The 20,268-nt window shown below is 44.8% G+C and overlaps 1 protein-coding gene across 1 annotated transcript; it reads right to left on the bottom strand.

The window, feature by feature from the left end:
• Positions 1-4,616: 4,616 nt before the first annotated feature.
• Kpna2 (karyopherin subunit alpha 2) lies at positions 4,617-18,356 on the bottom strand. The gene is made up of 11 exons (XM_036196396.1): positions 18,185-18,356; positions 16,115-16,204; positions 15,598-15,735; positions 9,850-9,938; positions 9,161-9,429; positions 8,716-8,810; positions 8,358-8,621; positions 7,965-8,198; positions 7,254-7,436; positions 5,528-5,677; positions 4,617-4,954 (listed from the first exon to the last, which is right to left on the bottom strand). The coding sequence occupies exons 2-11, from the start codon at positions 16,187-16,189 to the stop codon at positions 4,862-4,864; spliced, it is 1,590 nt and encodes a 529-aa protein (XP_036052289.1). The 5' UTR covers positions 16,190-16,204; positions 18,185-18,356; the 3' UTR covers positions 4,617-4,861.
• Positions 18,357-20,268: the final 1,912 nt, after the last annotated feature.

A 20,268-nucleotide genomic window follows, 5' to 3' on the forward strand; every position in this document is an offset into this window, starting at 1 on the left:
AACCACCATGCCCAGTTTACATGGTACTGGTAATCAAACACAAGGCTGGCTTCACTCATGCTGGTCAATGAGCTACATCCCCCTGCCCAGCTTGGCATGTTTGTTCTGAGACAGGGTCTCACCATGTAACTCTGGCTGTCCTGGAACTGAAAAATCCACTTGTTTCTGCCTCCTAAGTGCTGGAAGCAATATCCTTTTTATTTTATTTAACAACTAATATTTACAGGGATGGAGAGATGGCTCTTTGGCTAAGAACACTGGCTTCTCTTCCAGAGGACCTGGGTTCAATTCCCAGCATCCACACAGCAGTTAGTAAATATAACTCCAGTCACAGGGGATCCTCTCTTTTGGCTCCAAAGGCACTGCATGCATATGGTGCACAGGCATATAACTGGCAAAACACCTTACACAAAATAAAAATAAAGCTTGAAAATTTCTAAGAAGTAAAGATTTACAAGAAAGGCCAGATGTGGTGGTGCACACCTTTAATTTCAACTCTTGGAAGGCAGAGGTGGGATGAACTCTGTGACTTCAAGACCAGTCAGGACTACATAGAGAGACCCTGTCTCAAAAATAACCCAAAGATTTACAGGGCTGGAAACCAGGGCTGGAAAGACGGCTCTGTGGTTGAGAACAGGCTCTGTGGTTGAGAACACTTGCTATTCTTGCAGAGGACCTGGGTTAATTCCCAGAACCCACTCCTGGCAGTCCCACTGGGATCTGTAGCACCAGGCATTTGAATGATAGACAAAACACATGCATAAAACAGGATTGGGAGAACAACCAATTATGACACAGCAGTAAACCTGCAGTGATTTAGACCCTGACTGCGAGGGAAGTTAGGGAGGGGGGCGGAGAGCTTCTGCGGGTATGGAACTCAGTGGTATGGAAAAGCCATTCTAACATACAGAATTTGGCCTATAGAGATGTTAAACAGCAACATGCTTCTGTGGACATCTGAGGAAAGTCCCTGTTAAGAATTTAATCTGGGGCTGGAGAGATAGCTCAGAGATTAAGAGCACTGACTGCTCTTCCAGAGGACCTGAGTTCAATTCCCAGCAACCACATGGTGGCTCACAATGATCTGTAATGAGATCTGGTGCCCTCTTCTGGAGTGCAGTCATGCTGCATACATAATAAACAAATAAATTTAATCTGGCTGGCCTGCAGTCATACATGCTGCATACACAATAAATAAATGAATAAATAAATAAACAAATTTAACCTGGCTGGAGAGATGGCTCACTGCTCTTCCAGAGGACCTCACAACCATCTGTCATGGGATCTGAGGCCCTCTTCTGGCCTGCAAGCATACATGCTGACAGAATATTCACCTAAAAAAATGCACAAATAAATTGGGCAGTGGTGGTGCACACCTGTAATCCCAGCACTGGGGAGGCAGAGGCAGGTGGATCTCTGTGAGTTTGAGGCCAGCCTGGTCTATAGAGCTAGTCCAGGACAGCCTCCAAAGCTACAGAGAAACCCTGTCTCAAAAAACAAAAACAAACAAAAAAAAAAAATGCATAAGTAAAAAAATTTATCTTATACCAAGCAATGTTTCTTAGGTATTCATTACCTCCCTCTGGAGTCACACCTGTTACACATCCAGACTTCACTTTCAACATGTCTGCCACATTCGTCCCCTGAAGCCATTAAGCTTAAAGCAAAAGCCTAGTGTCAAGACTTACTTGTACATTACTGTCCCTAGGTGAGGATTTTCAGACCCAGTATTCCAGAAGTTGAGACAAGGGAGAGGAGAGGGGCAGGCAGAGGTTTGAAAGCAGTCTTCAGTTTTGTTTTATCCCCTGCCCCACCCCCAGGTCTCTGCACAGGAAAGGCTTAGTGACTCAGGGCTCCAAGCAAAGTGCCCTTGGCTTAAGCACCACGGCTTAGTGTTCCCTGTTAGGCACTTGACTGTAGAGTGCTTCAAGCAAACATCAACCTGTGTTCTCCAGTTCTGCACCCACACTACCATGGAAAGAACTTTAAACCCTGTAACCTGCCAAATGCAAAGTCTATGGAGCATCTGCTCTTCATGTCCCACTCTTCAAATGAACAGAAACCGATTATAGTACTTCAAAGACACGTTGTGGGCCAGTGAGTACAGGTGCTTGCCACCAAGACTGAAGACTTGAGTTGGAAAGCTGGAAACGGACAGTGAAAAGAACTTCTGTAAGTTAACCATCTGTCCACACACAAAGATGGGGAGCTTGGAGCGATGGTTCAGCACGGCTGCTCTTCCAGAGAACCTGGGTTTGAATTCTAGCCTTTAAAAGGTGGCTTACAACTCTGACTCCAGATCCAGGGGATCTGACTCCCTCTTCTGGCCTCAGGTGGCACCAGAGGTCAGCATACATGAAGGCAAAACACCAATACACAGAACATAGTATTTTTTTTTTTTAATGTGGAGCTGAGGATCGAACCCAGGGCCTTGCACTTGCTATGCAAGCGCTCTACCACTGAGCTAAATCCCCAACCCCCAGAACATAGTATTTTTAAGAAACAGACTAAGTTCATAAATACAGTAAGGCACACACTGTCTTTTGCAAAGGACTTGAAATTAACACTGGTTCGTCTCCTTCTCTTGTCCAAGAGGACCATACTTGTGCTTAAGAGTAGCAGTCAGTAACCCATACTGTGCAGGCTCCTGAAAGAGAAACTTTTTTTTTTGAAAGGCAAGATGAAGTTTTACTTTTAAATGATTACAAGCACACCAAATAACATGGAACACATTCTTGAGTCCTAGTACCTAGTAATTTGGGTTAAGACACACTAACAGCAGCCTGAACAAGCATATTCACTGTCCTAAATTAGCCAGAATGGACTACTGTAAGGCTGGCTGCTGCTTCATAGGAGTTACAAATGCTATTTACTACTTTTTCATAGATAAAGCCCCTGACCCTTTAAGAAAGTGGAAGTGGACAATTTATTCCCTCTCTTCAAAGAATTGTTTTTTTTTCTTACTAGACTGATAAAAGAAAAATTAACAGCGATACCTATTGCTAGCACAAACACACAGGGAACATATAACTCCTTAAAGACACCAAGGTAAAAAGATGACATTTCAGGTACTTACTAAGATGTAAAAAAGAAAAAAAGCTAGATTTAATACTCTTAAAGGATCACCAGGCGGTGGTGGCGCACACCTGTAATCCCAGCACTCAGGAGGCAGAGGCAGGTGGATCTCTGAGTTCGAGGCCAGCCTGGGCTACACAGAGTGAGATCCAAAACAGGCACCAAAACTACACAGAGAAACCCTGTCTCAAAACATAAAATTAAAAAAAAAAAAAAAAAGTGAAGGGCTCTTCAACAGCATAGAGAAACTGAATGCCTTCCCGAACAGAACTCGAGCTCCGGGAGGTGTTCCTGCTCTGTTGGGGCATCTCCCATGCCAACCCAAAAAGCAGGTGCTTCTACCTCCCATCCGGTTTTTGCGGTAGTTTTCATGGATTTCTGGCCAGATGTCACACACAAGAGCCTTGAGGTTATGCAGGACTTCCTCCCTGTTCTGCTGAAAGTAGTTCTGGAGGACAGTCATTTTCTCCTGGGTCTCCTTCTCCCCCTCACTGCTACAACTGCCATGGGACCCAGTGCCACAGCTTCCTGGCCTTGAACTCAGTCTTTGGCCTGCTTCAGCCTGGATCCTTTCGCTTTCAAACCTTGGCCGCCTGCTTCTCGGCCCACAGTGGCTGGCTACTGGACACCTTGCGACTGACTCACCATCGCTGAGGGAACTCTCCCCCTAAAAGAACAGCCTAAATCAACAGCTTAAACATACCCTTGGGGGACTGGAGCGATGGCTCAGAGGTTAAGAGCACTGCTTGTTCTTCCAGAGGTCCTGAGTTCAATTCCCAGCAACCACATGATGGCTCACAACCATCTGTAATGAGATCTGGTGCCCTCTTCTGGCCTGCAGGGATGTGTGCAGACAGAATGCTGTATACATAATAAATCTTTTTTTTTTTTTTTTTTTTTTCGTTTTTCGAGACAGGGTTTCTCTGTAGCTTTGGAGTCTATCCTAGAACTCATTTTGTAGCCCATAGCCTGGAACTCAGAGATCCACCTGCCTCTGCCTCCCGAGTGCTGGGATTACAGGCGTGCGCCGCCGCCGCCACCCCCGGGCACATAATAAATCTTAAAAAAAATAAAAACAACAACAACAAAAAAAACCCTTTCTTACCCTTAAGAAAAAAAACAAAAACAAAAACAAAAAACAACACACCCTTGGGTCAAGTAACCGGCTGCCCACCACAAACTCTTTTTTCTAATCACAAACTCTATCACATAGTACTTCAGGTAACTTGGCCAGGGGTGAATTTGCAGCCAGGCTCAAGATGAGATCTGTCATTGAATTTAGGCTTTTATCAGAACTCCTCTAGCCAGAGATAGGTAGCATTGGCTGCCTGTACTGTAGGGGATAGGAAGGCTGTTCCAGCCAGCCCAGAGTCTGAGTGCCCACTCCACATCCTTGGTGACAACAACCTTACATCAAAGTGTTTGCAAGCAGGGTCACCTCTGGTCAGCCTGGTCAGCCACAGCAGGTAACTTAGGTCACCCTTCATTTCCTACAGTAATGGCCTAAAGTAAAGTAAGAAAACAGCAAACAAAGCGCAGAGTAAAGAAGACTGGAACCTAATCTTTATTTACAGGACACTGCAGGATACGAAATTCCACATAGAAATAAGGAACTCAGGACAGTTTTATATAGTATGTACAGTTCACAACTGTTCAAGTATAGTTTCTTTGTAAAAAGTGCTACAATAACAAACCACATTTAAAAAGAGTTCTTAGTAGAGAAACAGTAAGACAAATTTATGAAGAACACAGCACATAGCTAGCAACTTTGTGCCTCAGCTGGACATTAGAAGTTAAAGGTCCCGGGAGCCCCATCCTGAACTTGGAAGGCAAAGCCTTCAGAGGTAGTTTCTGGTACCACATTCTGATCTTCCTCTTCCTGGAAATAGTAAAACAAGATATAACTGTAAACATGGTGCATCTCTATCAGTATCTAAAACCTGCACTTCTAAGACAGTGACTTTGCAAGGAAGGGAGAAAAGGAGGACTGGCGAAAAGCTTAGCTGATTCATTAGTGCCTGGAGAAGGTTCTGGAGATCAACAAAAACAGACAACTGTACCAGAAGAGACCTATCAAGCAGAGTAAGGCCCTGGGGTCGGTCCACTTCTCCATAAACCCTCACAATAATAACACCCATAAACTAACTAAGTCTCAGGATATTTGAAGTGTCCTAGGCTGGTCATACACCATCAAAGCCAATAAATACCTGAGGAGCAAACAAACACACAGAGCAAGTCCTGGCTGCACTGACACTGTTCTGTGTAAGGTACCAGGTAATGTAAGAACCATACACAAAGGACTGCAATCTAATGGGCCTGAGGATACCTGTGATTTTTTTTTTCCCCCAGAGGACCAAACCCAGGGCAAGCGCTCTACCACTGAGCTAAATCCCCAACCCCACCTGTGAATTCTTGTATACTTTCCAAGTTAACATGGACGGCCATTACTCACCTCCACTGAGAAGTATTTCTCAATCAAGTTTAATGAGGCCTTATATACAGACTCATTTTCATGGCTCTGTAGTGCTTCAATTTTGTCCAAGCCTCCACACTCTTCAATCATTATACTGAGTTTCTCTGTCTCACCTAGTTTCTCAGCAGCCTGAAAACAAAACACAATTCAAGGTTACTATCCTAACCCTCATCTACTTGAATAAAAACATCCACAAGGGTTAATATCAGACATAACCACCAGCTTCAATGAGGTGTTTTAGTTGTTTTGTATATTTATTTTGAGCTATTTTTGTCTGGTTTTGGTTTCTGAGACAGGGTCTCACTATGTAGCCCTGGCCGGCCTGGAATTTGCTCTATAGACCAGGCTGGTCTCAAGCTCAGAGATCTGCCTGCCTCTGCCTCTCCTGCACCACCACGTTTCACTATATAGCTTTTAGGACCACTGTAGCCCAGTCTGGCCTCAAACTCCTCCTTGCCTCAGTCTCCTAGGGCAACTTCAAAGCAGCACTACAGTTCACAGGTCTGTGATATGAACAGGAAATTATTTTGTGAAGCATTACCTCAGACCATCTGAGTGGTCAAGATGGAGAATTATATATACAAAGATGACCAACTTTGTGACACTGAAACATGCTGTTATCCACAAAGTTCATCACACTCAAAAACTGCACCATGGAAACACAAGGTAACAGTCTCTTTAAAAAGCAACCAGGCACAAGCACGCTCTCCTTTAACCTGTGACTGGGAGTTAGAGCCAGGTAGATGTCTAGAAATGGCTCAGCACTTCAGAGCACTTGTTCTTGCAGAGGACCTGGGTTCAGTTCCCAGCCCCCACTCTGCAGTTCACAACTGTCTAACACTAGTCCCAGGGGTCCAATGGCCTCTCCTAAACTCCTTAAATATCAGGCGTGCATGCACATGGCACACTTACACACACGCAGGCAAAACTTCATACACATAAAAAACAAAACCAAATAAAACAAAACAAAAAAGAATTAGTCATAAATTATGTAAAGTAGGATTCCACTTGGTGGTGGCCCACGCCTTTAATCCCATCACTCAAGGGCAGAGACAGGTCAGGTGAATCTCTGTGAGTTGGAGGCCAGCCTGGGCTACAGAGTGAGTTCCAGGACAGGCACCAAAACTACACAGGAAAACCCTGTCTCAAAAACAGTGTGTAAAGAACAAACATCTAAGGTGGAGACAGTAGGATCAGAAAGAAGTTCAAGGACATCTGCTACAGAGGGAATTCAAGCCAACCTAGGCTACTTGATACCGTATCATAAAGGATAACCTCCATCCTTAAAGGGAGCTAGAAGTGGCCCAGTGGTTAGAACATTTGTTCTTGAAGAGGGTCCAGGTTGGATTCTCAGCACCCATATGGTAGCTGACAACTATGTATAACTCCAATTCCCACCCATACACACAAAAGGAATAAATGTAAAAAATTTCTTGCTTTTGAGACAGGGTTTGTTTAGCTCTGTAGACCAGGCTGGCCTCAAACTCACAGAGATCCACCTGTCTCTACCTCCCAGTGCTGGGATTGAAGGCGTGCGCCACCACTGCCCACCCTACTAATTAGTAAATTAGTAAAGTAAGGCTGTACACAAACAACTTTCTGATTCTGTGGACTATTAGTAATCAAACTTACCTGTCCCCTCCCCAGTCCAAAATAGTAACTATCAATCCCAAATTCAAGCAAAAATAGCCTTGTTAGGACTTACCTGAAAGATATTAGAAATGGCATCAAGAATAACCAAAATAATTTTGGTATCTTTTGCACTTAAGAGGTTCATCAAAGGTTCTATTATACCACAATGAACAAGATATACAATCTGTTCAACAGTCCCACCACTGGTGTAGTTGGTTACAGCCCACACAGCTTCCTTCTGTGTCTTAAAGTCTGCCTGATAAACAAGAAAATAGTCTTAGTTCAGAAGTCCAAAAGGTAGTGTTTGTTCCCCAGACACCGACTCAACTACTTGCTGGTTCTGTCCAATATTAGGAGGTGCTGTCTGTTACCTAACTAAGGGCTGTAGAGGCACTGACGTTCTTTTCCTCTTCAGTAGTTATCGTTCGTTTTTGTTTTGTTTTTGTTTTTGTTTTTGTTTTGAGACAGGGTTTCTCTGTGTAGTTTTGCACCTTTCCTGGATCTCTCTCTGTAGACCAGGCTGGCCTCGAACTCAGAGATCTGCCTGGCTCTGCCTCCCAAGTGCTGGGATTAAAGGCATGTGCCACCACCAGCCGGCTATCGTTGGTTTTTAAGACAGTCTCTCTATATAGTCATGGCTATCCTGAAGCTTGCTGTGTAGATTAGGCTGGCCTTCAACTCAGAGAACCTCCTCCTGCCTCTGCCTCCCACACCCAAGGATTAAAGGCATATAGTTTGTCATCAATACGAACAACCATCTGACTAAATCCTACATTCTCATTACCTTAGAGAGGACACCAACAAGAAATGGGACTAAGCCATGATTCACAACTTGCTGTATCTGGTCCTGGCGTCCAGCTGTGATGTTTGACATTGTCCACGTGGCCTCCTTCTGAATATTAGTTTTGGGGTTTGTGAGCAGGTTAGGAAAGACTGCAAGTGCTCCTGCATCTATCACAATCTGAGTCTGTTCATCAGTTCCAGTGACAATATTCCCTATGGCTCTTAGTGCAGGAGTCTAAATAGAAAAAAAAAAAAGTTGATGCAGATTAGTTATGTTATATTCTTTTCCAGTACTGCTAAAAAATTCTCTATTCTAAAACTTCTGCAAAAATCAAAGGCAGTATCTGTGTGCATCTATACTATTCAAGCTCATAATAAAAAGGTCAGTACTTACCACAATTGGCAATTCAACAGCTCCTAAAAGCTTCACAAGTTGGGGCACAACTCCTGTCTTCACCACCATTTCAATGCGCTCGTTTGGACCATCGGTCAGGTAGGAAATGGCCCAGCAGGAATCTGCTAATACTTCTGGATCATTGTGATGCAGGAGACGAACTAAAGTCGGAAGAATCTGCTCAACGGCATCTAAGGGGGGTGCGGGATTCTTGTTCCGACAGAGGTTTGAAAGTGTCCAGGTAAGATTACGTAAGTAACCACACTGGGGAAGAAAAATTAATCAGAGGCTCGCTTTCAAGTAGATGGGGAAAGTAAGAACCCAGCACTACGTGACTTAACCTATGATATTCACTTACTGCCAAGGAAGACAGGTCAGGAATGGCAAGAAGTGCCAACAATGGGCCAACTGCACCATACTTGATAACCAAGTCCCGGAAAACAGAACCATCACCTGCAACAGAAGCAAGATTAGCTGGGCATGACGGCAAACACCTTTAATCCTAGGATCTATTCCTGTGAATTCCAAGGGGGCCTCATCTACAGCCAGTGGTACACAGTAAGACCCAGTTTCAAAAAATAATAAGCAAGAGGAATGAATCTACTCATCTAGTATAGCAATGTTCAGCTGCTGGCTGCAGTCAGACACGCTCAAAGACAGTAGCCATGTTAGATGGCTCCTCCACTCTTTAAAGGCCTAAAGCAAGCTCCAAGTTTGACACAAAAGTCATTACGACCTTTAACACAGTCCTTTTAATCACAATGGATGACACATTCAGTCCAAAGAATTTTAAGTGCCAGTACCTGCAATGTTTCCAAGAGCCCATACAGCTTGCTCGCTGATGTGAGCATGGGGAGATGCCAGGAGAGAAATGAATGCTGGGATAGCGCCTCCATCCACCACAGCCTTGGTCTGTTCAGATGTTCCAGAAGCAATGTTAGTGAGCGCCCAAGCAGATTCAAACTGAATGGGACTACAATCAGTTTTGCCCAAGAAGGACACAAATTTTGGGATTAAACCAGCACGGATAATGTTGTCTATAGGAGGCTGTTTCTCCCTAGAAAGCAGTTTCCTAAGAGGAAACAAAAAGAAATCCAAAAGTTAAAGTTGATTTCCAAGGTATCTTGAAAGGTGTCTAAAAATCTGTACATAGTTGTTGACACATATAGTCTCAATATGGGCAAGACTGAGCAAAAGGACTGTATGCTCAAGGTCAGCCTAGGCTACATGAGATCCTGTTTCACATTTTGTAAAGGGGGAAAAGGATGGTGAGATGGTTTAAGTGGTAAAGGTGCTTGCCACTAAGCCTGACAACTGAGTTCAATCCCCAGGACTCACAGGTGTTAGGAACTGCAAGCTGTCCTCTGATTTCCACAAAAATAAATGCACCTAAATTCTCATGGAAGCAGGACTGGAGAGCTTTCCTTTATTCGGCCCTTCTAGATGGTTTGTTTCTTAGGTCAGCCATGCATGCCAGAGCCTGCAGACTTACCGAGCAGCTTGAGTAGCTTGGAGCTGGCTTTCCAAATTGTTGCTGTTTATGCCTTTAACAATGTCCTCAACAGACCAATTTACAGTGCCCTAAAAGAAATGCAGTATTTTATAAATTATTATTAATAATACAAACAACATCCCTTATACCTGCTATGCTGTTTAGTTTTTGTTGTCAGCTGGACAAACCTAGTCTAGCAGAAAATATAGAATCAACATGAAGAATTGCTCTGGTCAGATTAGCCAGTGAGCATGTCTGAAGTTATCTGGATGACTGACGTGGGAGAGTCCACACTACTATGGGCAGCACCACTCCCAGGCAGGTGGGTCTGGGCTGTACAAGACACCAAACCAAGCTGAGCCAGAGAGCCAGTCAGTAATTAATGAATTAAGCCAAATAAACCTGTCCATGCCACTCCATCGCTTTTCAGTCAACAGAAAGCAAACCAGTACCCAGACCGCAGTAAAATGCTCTTATGCTCTTAGTCTACTGTGGAAAGATGAGCCTTACATTTAATTAACTCGGCCCACTAAACACTGTTTCGTAGTTCTCAAACTTAGTACCATGACACTGGATTTTCAAGTCAAGAAAAGATACTTATGCTTTTGTCACTAAAAAAGGGTAGCTTAAAACCATTTTAAGAACAGTCTAGGGAGCTGGGTGGTGGTGGCACACGCCTTTCTTTAATCCCAGCACTAGGGAGGCAGAAGCAAAAGGATGTCTGAGTTCAGAGCAGCCTGGGCTACAGAGTGAGTTCTAGGACAGGCTCCAAAGCCACACAGAGAAACCCTGTCTCAAAACAAACAAACAAACAAACAAACAAACAAACAACTGTTTAGGGCAAACTAAAAGGCTATTCTTACATTAGTCTCAAACACTTTAACTCAAATCTACTTCTAAGAAAGACATGACTCTTTTTTCCACACTCTTTCCTCCAGTATTTCTCTCCCTCTCTCTCTCAATAAAGCTCTAGAAAAGTAAAAAAAGAAAGAAAGATATATGGCAATTTCTCCGATTTTCTTTCCTTTGTTTTTTGACACAGAATCTCTCCATGTAGTCCTGGCTGTTCTGGAACTCATTATGTAGACCAGGCTGACCTAGAACTCAAAAATATCCACCTGCTTGTGCCTCTAGAATGCACTGGGACTAGAACCGTATACCATGACACCCAGCCCAATTAATATTCTCATCTATAAATTTCTAGAGTAGATCATTTTCATGTTGTGAATCACTGCATAACAATATAAGCTACTGTTAGTGCTCTTGGTTGCCCACCAGAACTTTATGCTAAGACCTCACTGATGAAGACACCATACACTTTGGCCACAGGATGTGAAAGGAAAAAAAAAAAATGTATCAAGTTGGGACTGACCTGGAAGCTTTTCCTCACTGCTGGCTAACTTTCATTGTGTTAGAAGATTCTATGCAGGCTGCTGGGGGGAAACCATCTTAGCCAGCTATAACAGCCCCTATATCCTGCCTGGCATGGTGTACTTACTGGTTCAACAGTGACACTTGTTATTGAGATAACCACAGGGAAGGGGCAATCTCACACCTGTTCCTGCACACCTGACCATGAATCCTTTGCTGAGAGGTCCTAAGCCCTAGGGAAACCAACTATTCTTTATACCTATAGGTTAGTGCAGCTCTCAAGCCTTGCTCAGAGAAGCTTCTTTTGGCAGCAGATGGTGGTTAATACAAAGACTCAAGGATGGTCAAAGTGTAAAAGGAACATCTGTCTGTCTGTCTGTCTCTCTCTCTCTCTCTCTCTCTCTCACTCACACACACACACACACACACACACACACACACACACACACAAACCTCAAGGTTCAGGGAACATTGAGAAAAAGGAAATGGAAAGAATGTAAGATCCAGTGGTTGGGAAGGAATGCTGTCAATCTGTTTTCTTTTTTTGGACACGACACAGCAATTGTACAAATTGTGACACCGGATTAGTCTGTGGGACATTTCTTGATTTCTTACTGATACAGGAGGACCCAGCTCACTGTGGGTGGTGCCATCAAGGGCAAGTAGACCAGGTACCTGAGATTCAGGTGTGATGACATATGCCTTTAAGCCAAGCACTGGGGAGGCTACGCTGGTCTACACATTAAGTTCCAGGCCAGCCAGGAATACACAGTAAGACCCTGAGTCAGAACAAAAAAACTGAGCAAGCCAATAAGCAATGTCGTTCTTGCATTGGCTTCCTTGGATAATGGACTCTAACCTGTAGGCCAAATAAACCCTTCCCCCACCCAAGTTGGTTTTGGCAGTGTTTTATCACAGCAGCAGAGAGAAACCTAACTAAAACACTCATTCATACTCATCACAATCTGACATACCTTTAAAGATTAGGCCATTTCAATACTTCATCATGTAAGTGGGAAGGGCTCATAAGGCCCCACCCCTTCCTGGGGGACTACTAATAGTTAGTGACAGCTGGGAAAAGGGGTGAACTTCCTTCAGGGGTACAGCCACTGACAAGCTACTCATGCTCCAGTAAACAAGCTTCCACCCATTCTCATGCAGGCAACACAATTAAGCTTAATAAAACAGACATGAAGAGGAAAGAAGACTTGTTGGGAAAAGGGTTTCAGCAGAAGATGGGATGAGAGCAGGAAACGGTGAAAAAGACTACAATTTATTACACACACACACACACACACACACACACACATTCAAAAGAATAAGGGGTTGGGAATTTAGCTCAGTGGTAGAGCACTTGCCGAGCAAGAGCAAGGCCCAGGGTTCAATCCTCAGCTCCAAAAAAAAAATAAAAAATAAAAGCCAGCCTGGTCTACAGAGTGAGTTCTAGCACAGCCAGAGCTACACAGTGAGACCCTGTCTCAACAATAACAAGTTTGGGAAAAAGGGATGTCTGGGATCCAATGGTATACTATTAATTCAAAAACAATTACCTCTTTTTACTGAGATTAGAATCAAACAAGAAAATTGTAATAAGCAGAAAATATAAGACATGGAATGTTAAAGAAAACTGCTACTAAGTGCCCAGCACTGCCTTACTCTAAGGTCATCACTGGGGTGGCCAAGACAGTACTGTGAGTCAGACACTAGCCAGGACTGTGTAATAACATCTTGCTTCAAAGAACAGGTACCTAAGCTTCATAATACAAGCCTATTTTGTACAGTAAAGGATAGCATAAAAGATAAAAAACGGGCTGGAGAGATGGCTCAGCAGTTAAGAGTACTGGCTGCTCTTCCAGAGGTCCTGAGTTCAATTCCCAGCACCCACATGGTGGCTCACATCCATCTGTAATGAGATCTGGCGCCCTCTTCTGGCCTACAGGGATATGTGCAGACAGAACACTGTATAAATAAATAAATCTTAAAAAAAGAAAAAAGAAGTGGGGCTGGAGAGATGACTCAGAGATTAAGAGCACTGACTGCTCTTCCAGAGGTCCTGAGTTCAATTCCCAGCAACCACATGGTGGTTCACAATCATCTGTAATGAGATCTGGCACCCTCTTCTGTGTACATAATAAATAAATAAATATTTAAAAAAAAAAAAAAAGATAAAAATGGTATGTATCAATCATGGGGCACTTTCCGTGAATGGAGCTTCAGAACTGGAAGATGCTCTGGGTAAAGTGTCAAGGCCTAAATAATTACATTACACTTTAAACTAGTTCTTAACTTGGGGGCGGGTCAGGTCCCAATGGCCCTTTCACAGGGGTCACTTAATAGCATCAGAAAACACAGATATTTACACTACAATTCATACAGTAGCAAAATTATAGTTTTGAAGTAGCAATGGAAATAATTTTATGGTTGAGGGTCCCATAACATGAGGTCTATCAAAGGCTGAGAACCACTGCTTTATACTGTACAGCCTGGCATAGTGACTGCCACAGACCAGTTCCAGACCAGTTCCAGACCAGGATGGGCTATACAGGAAATATCAGACCAGCCAGGGCTATATAGCAAGACACTGTCTCAGAAAAATAAAAAAATGGTAGAATATTTGTCTATTAAGCACAAGACCCTGGGTCTGATCCCTAGTTCCCTAGTTAATAAAAAACAAAACAAACAAAAAACTTGTCCTATTTCTCAATTGGAACTGACATGTCAAGGTATTTAGCTAGTAGCTAGAAATGCAGCAAGTTTGAAGGAAGGTCAGAATTTGCACTGGAGTGTAAGCTGAGGGAGAGCTTGTTCAGAATATATGTGTAAGACCCTGGCCTTATCTGTAGCACTGCCAAAAAAAAAAAAAAAAAAAAAAAAAAAAAGGAGCTGAAGAGATAGCTCTGTGGTTAAGATCAGTGGCTGTTCTTCCAGAGGACCCAGGTCCAATACCCAGCACCTACATGTCAGCTCACAACTGTCTGTAACCCCAGCTCCAGGGGATCCAATTCCCTCACATAGACATACATGCAGGCAGAAACACCAACACACATAAAACTAAATCATTTAAAAATAATAGTAATAACAAACTGGGCTGGAAAGGTAACTCAGCAGGTAAAGGTACTTGCCACCCATGTCTGGTGCCCTGAGTTTGATCCCTAGAACCCATACAAAGGTAGGAGAGAACCCACTCCACAAGTTGTCCTGACATCTGCACACACATACTTGCTAACAGTGCCAGTCATGGTGGCACACATCTTTATTCCCAGAATTTGGGCAGAGAAAGGCAGATTACTATGAGTTCCAAGTTACTTATGGCTACATAGTGAGAGCCTATTTCAAAAACTAAAAAGTTACAAAAAAGTAAAAACCTTTGAATCAGCTTATGTTATAGAGGGGAGGTTAAGAAAACTCAAAAAAAAAATTTTTTTTTAGATTTATTTATTCATTATGTATACAGAAGAGGGCGCCAGATCTCATTACAGATGGTTGTGAGCCACCATGTGATTGCTGGGAATTGAACTCAGGACCTCTGGAAGAGCAGTCAGTGCTCTTAACCTCTGAGCTATCTCTCCAGCCACTCAAAATTTAAGAAAAAAAAAAAAAAAAAGATATTCACAGGGGCTGAAGAGATGGCTGAGCACTGATCCTACAAAGGACCCAAGTTCAGTCCACAGTACCCACATTAAGTGGCTTGTAACTGTAACTCCAGTTTAGAGGACAGAACCTCTCTGGCCTCCTGCATATATTTACATACAAACACAAACACAGCTCTTAAAAAAAAACTAAAAATCAAGCCAGGCAGCGGTGGCGCACGCCTTTAATCCCAGCACTCAGGAGGCAGAGCCAGGCGGATCTCTGTGAGTTCGAAGCCAGCCTGGTCTACAGAGCAAGATCCAGAACAGACACCAAAACCACATGGAGAAACCCTGTCTCAAAAAAACCAAAAACCAAAACCAAACAAACAAACAAAAAACCTAAAAGTCTTACAAAACAAACAAACTACCTTCATACAGTCAATAGTCAAAAGTAGATTACCAGGACTGTCCAAGAAGGTTTAAACCTAGCCAATGGTGGCGGCACTCCTGAGGCAGAGGTAGATGGATGAGTACAAGGCCAGCCTGGTCTACAGAAAGACAAGGCCACACAGAGAAATCCAGTCTCAAAACCACCCCCCTCAAAAAGAATTCTAGATTTCTAAGAAATATTTGTTTTTGTGGGGTGGGGGAATGGCACACGCCTTTAACCCCAGCACTCAGGAGGCAGAGGCAAGCGGGTTCCAGGCCAGCCTGGGCTACAGAGTGAGTTCCAGGACTGTCACACAGAAGAAAAGCAAACAAACATTCACCCCTATTTTCTAGGTTCAGGTGAACTCCAATTTACCTGATGGTTGCGGTTTTCCTGCAGCGGAGAAGTAGCATCATCAGGAAATGAGCTGACGTTTCTCCTCTTCAGCATCTGGTCATCTTTCTTGGCTTTCCTCAGCTCCACATTAACTTCTATCCGGCGGCGCCGCATTTCCTGAAGAAAAGAGAACACCTCCATTTCGTCTATCTCATCTGAGTTGAGTTCTCTTTTTAAATCCCTCATCCAGTAAAGGCATCTGCCACCAAGTCTGAAGACTTGAATCCTTCAGAGCCAGGGGGAGGAGGGAACCAATCTGCAAGTGGTCCTCTTACCTCTGCATCTGCACCAGGTGTGCACAAACATTTACACACACACACACACACACACACACACACACTAAATAATTTCAACTTTAAGAGTTCTCTTTTTGTTTTTTAATACCCAAGACTAGAGATAAAGCTCAGGCACAGAAAAGCCCACCTGTCATGAATGAGACGCCCCCTTTCTTATTTCCATTTAAAAGTTTAACAGGAAAGCAGTAGAAGACACTCACAGTGCTGTCTTTTCCTTTGTTCTTGAATCTGTTGAGCCGGGCAGCTGTAGAGTTAGCATTCTCATTGGTGGACATGGTTGCAGGAATAAGCTGGTAGACAAGGGTAGGTGATGAAAAAAAGAATTTTAATAAGAATACAGCAGAAAGCCGGGCGGTGGTGACGCACACCTTTGATTGGCAGATCTCTGTGAGTTCGAGGCCTGCCTGGTCTACAGAGTGAGATGCAGGACAGGTACCAAAGCTGGGGGTGCCGGGCCGGGCTGGGGGTGGAATACAGCAGAAGCCAGGCGTAGTAACACATGCCTTTAATCAGAGCACCTGGGAGGCAGAGGAAGGCAGGTAGGTCTCTGAGTTTGAGGCCAGCCTGGACTGTATAGTTCCATGCCAGCTAGGGTTACACAGGGAGACCCTACCTTAAGAAGAAATGAAAATATACAAGCTGGGTGTGGTGGCACAGGCCTTTAATCCTAGCACTTGGGAGGCAGATGCAAGCGGATCTTTGTTGAGTTCCAGGACAGGCACCAAAACTACACAGAGAAACCCTGTCTCGAAAAAAAAAAAAAGAAAAAGTAAAAAGAAAATACACAATAGAATGCAAAACTCAACTATATATTGACTGCATCTCTATACAAACCAAAAAAACCCAGTTTTTTCAGTTTTCAGTATTATGGCTACCGCATTAAGTCGAGGCCCTCCTGCAAGGGATTAAAGGTCTGGCAATGGAACTGTCAATCAGAAACACACACACACACACACACACACACTTTTGGGTTTTGGAGACAGGGTTTTTCTGTGTAGCTTTGGTGCCTCTTCTGGAGCTCACTCTGTAGACCAGGCTGGCCTCGAACTCACAGAGATACCCCTGCCTCTGCCTCCCGAGCAATGGGATTAGGGGCGTGGATGAGCCACCACCCATAACAAACTTAAATTTCGCACTAACTTGTTTTTAAAAGGCTAAAAGGAAACAAATTAAAATTTAAGACTTGGGGTTGGGGATTTAGCTCAGTGGTAGAGCATTTGCCTAGCAAGCGCAAGGCCCTGGGTTCGGTCTTCAGCTCAAAAAAAAAAAAAAAAAATTTAGGACTTTTACCTAATATAGCTAAAATATTAGCCATGTGTCAGGATGTCATCAACATAGAAAAATTAACATGTTTCACTGTTTTAATATACCTTCAAAATCCTCTCAATCCTGATTAGCTGCTTTTCAAAAACTCAAAGGCTTAAGCCTCTGGCCAGCAGCGTATTAAGCCAGGGCTCTACACTCCAGACTCCATTAGTTAATAAAACACCAACCAGGAGAACCCTGGCTGCCTCATATAGTTCTAACAATCCACATCCTTAAGGCAATAAATGCAGTTCTGTTTTGTTGTTGTTGATGTTGACGAAAGGCCAAAATGACTACATACTGATACCTTCTTTCAAGTTACATAAAGACTCGGTTCGTTACATTACAGAACCTTCCACAACCATCGCCGTCGGCAGTGACATTAGCCCTGCATCTTCAGCACCTCGGCTCAGCGCAAGCCTTCAGTTCGGACCACACGAGCTGTGGCCGCTGAGGCTCGATCGCTACAGCACAGCTGTGATCGCTCGCCACGAAGTGACAGGAATCCCAAGTCCTCCGACAATCTGCCGGCTTCCACGGCTGTGCTCGCCCTCCACCCTGGCACGGGTGACCCCGGGGCCGCGTCTTAACTGGGGTGTCTTAACTGCCACCCACCTCCATCTCCGGCCCACAGCCCCGTCGCCCTCCCGGGGCAGAAGCAGCCGGGAAGCGGGGCGCAGCCGGGTGCGCGCGTCTGCCGCCGGTCTCCCCGCCGCCCAGCTTCGGGGCCGCGCCGCGCCGGACCCCGGACCTTCGCCGACCTCCGCGGCGACCGGTGCCGCCAGGCCTGACCCCCCCCCCGCCCCCCGGCATGGCGAACCCAAGCCGCTGGGTCAACCACCGCGCCCCGAGGCCTCGCCTGAGCAGGGAGGCCCAGCACACGCCCCGGCGCGGCCTGCTCCCGCCCTCCGCCCGCTCAGCCCTCCGGCCGGCCGTGGCCGCCCAGGCCCGGCCTCGGCTCCTACCTGCACAGCGGGTTCAGGCTTCCAGGAAAGGCGGAGCGGGGCTCTCAGGCTGCGGGGTCGGCGGCCCTCGAAACGTCCAGTGCGCTTCAGCCCTCAGACTTTGTGCCGCGTGCTGCCGGCCGGCGCGATTTAAATTTCCCGGTGACGCCGCATCCCGATTGGCTGGTTTGAGCCTAAGCTGTGCGTTCATTGGCAGATTTGAAAAACACGTTGGGGCGGGGGGGGGGGGGGAGGGAAGCACGGACACCGGGTTTAGGAAAGAAAAAAAAGTTGGGGGTGGGGTGGTAAGGAGGGTAAGCATCGCGAGACCAGGGAGCGGCCCGGCAATCCCAGAGTGCCTTGCAGAATGGTGACCCCGGAGCTCCCCGTGCAGCGGTACGGGGTGTGTGCGGACTCTGCCGAGCCGGAACGCTGGGCAGTGCTGTTTGCTTTCTCTGTGCCCTGTCCTTGAGCAAATACACGGCGATATTATTAGACGCGTTATGTTAAAAAAAAAAAAGTTTAGCCTAGTGCAATAGGCGTAGGCTTTTAATCCCAGCACTAGGCAGGCGGAAGCAGGAGCATTTGCTATGAGTTCAAGGCGAGCCTGGTCTACATAGCGAGGCCAGCCAGGGCTACATAGTGAGACCCCTGTCTCACAGAAAGCCACCAAAATAATAAAAGAGCTTAACCTACATTGATCTGCATTTTTTTAAAAGTTAGAACACTAGCAGGGACTGGTCACTGGGAGAAAAGTAGTAAAGTGGATTTGTGTGGCTCTTTTGTTTGTTTGATTGTTTTTTGAGACAGGGTTTCACTGGGTAGCCCTAGCTGTCCTGGAACTCGCTCTGTAGACCAGGCTGGCCTTAAATTCACAGAGATCCTCCTGCCTTGCCTCCCGAATGCTGGGATTAAACACGTGCACCACCACCACCACCCCGGCTCTGTGGGGTTCTTTTAATAATCGTTATTAGTTATATCATTATTATATTGCTGTTTATACTGTTTGTTGATTATTTAATTTTTATTATGGGGCGTGGGATTGAGACAGTCTAAACCGTGGGGCCCAGGCTAGCGTTGAAACCTGTTGCAATCCTGCCTCAGCATTACTTCTGGGATTATAGATATGTCCACGTTTCCCAGTTGTGCATCAGATTTTCAGATTACTTGGAAAATAAAAGGACAATGGAAGCAGCAAATATGGTAACAAATGGCTTGTCAATGCCTATTTTCTCCTTAACACTTTAAAAAACTTCATTAATTCTGAATTCAGAATCACAATTTTTTTTTTTTTTTTTTTTTTTTTTTTTTTTTTTTTTGATTTTTCAAGACAGGGTTTCTCTGTGTAGCTTTGCGCCTTTCCTGGAACTCGCTTTGGAGACCAGGCTGGCCTTGAACTCACAAAGATCCACTTGGCTCTGCCTCCCAAGTGCTGGGATTAAAGGCGTGTACCACCACCACCCCGCAAGAATCACAAATCTTTACCTAGGTTTGGGGGTTTTGTTGTTGTTGTTGTTGGGTTGTTTGTTTGTTTGTTTTATCTTTTTGGTTTTTTGAGGCAGGGTTTCTCTGTGTAGTTTTGGTGCCTATCCTGGAACTCACTCTGTAGACCAGGCTGGCCTCGAACTAACAGAGATCCACCTGCCTCTGCCTCCCGAGTGCTGGGATCAAAGGTGTGTGCCACCAATGCCCAGCCACATGTGGTGTGTGTATGTGTGTGTGTGTGTGTGTGTGTGTGTGTGTGTGAGCCTTTTGATAATTTCAGAACTATCTCATTAGCCCTAAATATTCCAGAGTATATCTTCTAAGAAAAAAAGACATTTTCAAGCCAGACAGTGATGGCACATGCCATTAATCCCAGCACTGGGGAGGCAGAGACAGGTGGGTCTCTGATTTCTTGGCCAGCCTGGTCTACAATAGTGAGTTCCAGGATAGCCAGGGATAAAAAGAGAAATCCTGTCTCAGAAAAAATGGGGGGGGGAGAGGAAGAAAAATAAAGAAAAAAAGACATTCTGTTGGGAGTTGGCGAGATGGCTCAGGGATTAAGAGCACTGGCTGCTCTTCCTGGGTTCAAGTCCCAGCACCCCCATGGCAGCTCACAACTG

The sequence above is a fragment of the Onychomys torridus genome, chromosome 8 (assembly GCF_903995425.1).
Source record: "Onychomys torridus chromosome 8, mOncTor1.1, whole genome shotgun sequence".
NCBI lineage: Eukaryota > Metazoa > Chordata > Mammalia > Rodentia > Cricetidae > Onychomys > Onychomys torridus.